At 37.0% G+C, this 4,721-nt stretch overlaps 1 protein-coding gene across 1 annotated transcript; it reads right to left on the minus strand.

The window, feature by feature from the left end:
- Nucleotides 1-2,842: 2,842 nt before the first annotated feature.
- On the minus strand, nt 2,843-4,472 carry LOC141439559 (lipase 1-like). Its single transcript, XM_074103848.1, has one exon. It carries the CDS (start codon nt 4,176-4,178, stop codon nt 2,982-2,984), a length of 1,197 nt encoding a protein of 398 aa, XP_073959949.1. The 5' UTR covers nt 4,179-4,472; the 3' UTR covers nt 2,843-2,981.
- Nucleotides 4,473-4,721: the final 249 nt, after the last annotated feature.

Here is a 4,721-nt window from a genome sequence, read left to right on the forward strand (position 1 = left end):
GTGTATCAAGGCAAAAGCGGCCCGCCAGAAAGTCGACGAAGCCCCGCCATGGCAGGGCTTCTATTTTCTACTCTGATTATGAAAAAATTAGTGTATTTTTGTTAAAGACGTATTCACTTCTAAATCGTGTCTAATTGTAAACAAATACATGCGACTAGTTGCGGTATTCTGAATGCAGCACGCTCATTGGCGGGCCGGCCGGTTACGGCGCTTGCGCGCTCTCTTTCCCGCGCAGTGCACCACGAGGTGTGTTGCTAATTTTCATTAAAAAAAGAAGACGAATTATTAATTTAGTTGCTAAGTCATTATTTACGATGCTCCTTATTGGGGGTTGATTTTGATTAAAATTAGTAGACAGATATTGAAGCTCAAAAATAAATAAAGTAGCTGACTTACAATATTAGTCGCCAAATCATCAATTTTGAATATAATATATTTATCGGAAGCCAAGTTATATTATTTGTTGTTTGTAAATTGATGCTCGATTTTGCATAATTTGCTGGTATTGTAAAGATGGCATATAGTTTAATAGAAGCTATTATATTAACCCGTTGCTTACATACAAAAACAGATGTTCCGCAAATGCTAAATAAAACTTTAGTCGCTGCACTTATTGTTTCCCATAAAATACCAGCCAAGTGCGAGTCGACCTAGCGCACCGAGGGCTTCGTACAGATTTGTCGGTATTGTCGACAGACAGACGGACATGGCCAATGATCCTTTAAGGCTTCATTTAGAAAAATGTAGCCACCGCTCTTGACCCAAGTCGTCAGCGCTGACGCAGCGCGTTCCGTTGTAGGTCTAGGTCGGTTATCAGTTATTATCGTACATTATCACACGCACGACAAACCAGTTCTCAGGGAGCACCGCAGCTTCCGATAGTTACGGCAAGCACCGGTTTTTTAATTGTACAGACGTCATCATCCCAGCATATATAGTCCCACTGCTGGGCACAGGCCTACTCTCGGAATGAGTGGGCTTGGACCATAGTTCCCGCACTCCGTTGAATTACTTCGCAGGTTTGATCAGGTTTCCTCACGATGTTTTCCTTCACCGTTTAGCTCGTGGTAAATCGCACATGAATTTTGAAAAGCTCAGAGGTGAGAGCCGGGGTTCGAACCCACGATCCTGTGCTTGAGAGGCCACAGGTCACTAGGCCAGCACGGCGTAAAGACTTGAAAAAAAATCTTTTAAATTAATAATCTTAGTGAACATTATTTGTCCTTAAAAAATTAGTGTTATCTATTGAAATAAACAGTATTTTTTTTATTATCGAAGTTCAAAATCATTGCCAAATTTTTATGAGTTTTAATTACAAAATCCAATGACGTATGCATTGACCCTGTACAACTTCTTTAGTCGATAACGTTAAGATTCACAGACGGCGATATCGACCACATCTACTAATTTTTTAGGGGGATTAAATTAAAATACAGATTGTATTTAAGGGGATCCCATACAATAAACGTGTTTTTCTTTTGGCTTATGTCTAATGTTGTATAGATAATGGTACGGAACCCTTCGTGCGCGATTCCGACTCGTACTTGGCCGGTTTTTTGAGGTTAATAATTTTTAGGGTTTCATATCTGAAAAGAATATTTCCCAACAAACTTATAAGTAGAAAAGTTGAAAAATCCCTGATATTATGACTAGCTATTTCCCGCGGCTTCGTCCGCGTGGTATTCGGTTATCGCGCGCTGTTCCCTCGGGAACTGTGCATTTTTCCGGGGTTAATAGTAGCCTATGTCACTATCTGGCCCTTAAACTATCTCTATGCCAAAAATCACGTCGATCCGTCGCTCCGCTTCGACGTAAAAAACGGGCAAACATACAAACACACAAACGTCACAATATACCTATTTGCCAAATTAATTGACTATTTATTCACTACCCTCTTGGCTGCGCCTCCGTCCGCGTAGGATGCGTTTATCTCTATCCCGCGGGAACTATGCAATTTTCCGGGACAAAACTATCCTATGTCCTTTCTTGGGACGTAAACTATCTGTATACCGAATTTCATCTTAATCGGTTCAGCGGCTTAGACGTGATGAGGTAACAAGCAAACAAACAGACTTACAAACTTTCACATTTATAAATTTAGGGGGATTTTAAAGCTAATAAAAACAAAAGCTTGTTTAAAGAGATTAGTATTTATAGCACACATTTAAATATGACGCAGGTGTTAAAAATTCCTGTTCTGTTCAGATTATGTATTATATTTAGCGAAATATTATGACGACTAAATTTATATAAATAATCTAGCGATCGGCCGCTTTGCACGGGTACAATTTTCATTAAAATATATGTAATCAAAGACACTTCACATTTTTCAGCTCCATTTCTCAAAAAAAAAAAACTGTTCATAGATAAAGATCATGGCACAATAAAATTGTCATTATTTTATTTTTAGAAGGACGCTTACACCTGAATGGTTTTTTTTAAATTATTTATTAAAAAATAATTGAAAACAAAACATGAAATTATTAGGTACGAAAATACTTCGGTACTACTATAAAAACAAACAAATATTTGTCTATAGTAATAAATATAGTTGGTAGTAAATATTAGTGATAAGTATGAATTGCGAAAGCTTGAAATTAATTGAGTTTAAACTATAAAGCAAGAACGAGTCAATGATTAATAAGATTCAAGTAAGCATTACGCGGCAATTACATGAAATCAATCATCACATGCCCACAACAGTGACCACAACAGTATTAAGGACACGATATTTGGCCAAATTCGGCAAGTGACAGCTGCCACTCTGAATTAATCTGACAATGAAGGAATGATAGAGAAAGAAATATAGAGAGAATGTATACCTCTAAGTAAAATATCAATGTATGTTGAACAAATTGTATATTACTTTCTCTCAGTACAAATTTGCTATCACAACATCGAATACGAGTCATGAATGAAACAGAAATAAAATGGTTTATTCATAAATTAATTGTTTTACTTTATCATCATACCTATTTATATTAACTGTACTTCTCAAACAACGGAAATATAACAGGAAACAACGTCTCTGGCATGTCGTTGCCCCAAACAAAGTCCAGATGATTCCATTCATTCTCCTGCATCACGTGATACTTGACAACGTTTGGAAGATGCATCTTTAGTTTCTCCACGTCTCGTACTCTCGATAAGTGATCATTTTTACCAACAATCAACGCAATTTTTGCCGTCGCCTGACTTAAATTGTACTCGGGGGGCACTGTGTGGCCGTAAAGCTTTTTATTCTTCACAGGACCATAATCATAAGGCGCAAATCTTTTGCTTAAAACAGCTTGGTTATGATGCAACAGACCTTTCTTTGAATCACCTGCGGGCACATGCCCCAAAGCAACTGGCAGAAAACTTGGTTCTAAACGTTTAGCATCATAACCTTGACCGGGAAAAATTCCTATAATCACACACACAACGTAACTTATAATTCCTTGGTTGCAAAAAAATTTAAAGAGACTTCTTTCGATCCCCCTGTAACCTCCTATTTCATTTAACTGTAGGGGACTGAGTAGTCCATCTATGGTAGGACCAAATGCTGCTAAAAGAGATATTGGTAGTACTAAATTATCTAAGAACGCCACAGGTGCAAGTGCAATGCAAAGTTTCACTTTATCATTGTATTCGGGCCTCGAAGACAACAGCACAAAATTATTCGTTGTTCCTTGAGAATGCCCAACGCTGATGACACCAGTTTCTCCCGTGATTTGAAGTATATAATCAATGGTGGCTGCAAGGTCATAGTATCCTCGTTCGTGGAAACTAAAATCCCAGAAGGCAGAGTTTTTATCAGGATTTAGTCTGACATGTCGGCGACTATAACGATTTCCTCTTCCGTTGACCGCCCAAACGTCATAATCTTGATTTGCCAACGATATTGCTAGTGATCTGTTTCCTCTAATGATATAAGAATCAGATGAATCGCCCGTGCCATGCATCAGCATTACAGGCGTTTTTCTTTTACCAGGTATACGAAACACTAATAGTATGTATCCATCTTCAGTAACAACACTATGTTCTTCAACTTTGTGACCGTATTTAACTCCAAGCCCAGTAAAGTTTAATAATGCATCTTCAGGCAGAGGTGTTGTAAGTGATGTTGGGAAAAGAGAACTTGCTAGCGCACTGTTCACTATAATAACTAAGTATGCAAAAGTGATTTTGATTTTCATGTTTCTTTAAATACTTGGGATGAGAGAAGACAATTTGGTATAACATCTTCTGATGTAGCACCTTGAATGTGTCGAATCTGTTTAGAACTGGTCATTTCCATGTTCGTCATATATACCAGTTACGACGAGTCCACCTTGAAAAACACTCGCAATAGCAAAAAAAACGGAATCTTCCTTTAAATTGGTGTACTATGATGGTTTCTATTTTTTGTACCATCTCAAACTTTGCTCAGATGTATGATTAGCGCAGTTTGAATAAATTACTGTATGCCAGTTTTACGAGTTTCGAGAGGTGCATTGAGTTACCTACAGATAAATAAATATATATATAAAAAAATACTTTTAATACAAGCTTTATTCTGGTTGTTCTTTTTTTGAACTGCACTTGAATTGTCATCCAATCTACATAATATTTATACCAAATTTCAATTTAATTTGACCATTGGGAAAGAATTAAAATTAATAAGCTTGATTTGAATCAAACAATAAAATTTATTATACGAGGTGAAGTTAATAATTGTATATTAAAAGCTTGTAAAAGAA

Source organism: Choristoneura fumiferana, chromosome 21 (assembly GCF_025370935.1).
Source record: "Choristoneura fumiferana chromosome 21, NRCan_CFum_1, whole genome shotgun sequence".
NCBI lineage: Eukaryota > Metazoa > Arthropoda > Insecta > Lepidoptera > Tortricidae > Choristoneura > Choristoneura fumiferana.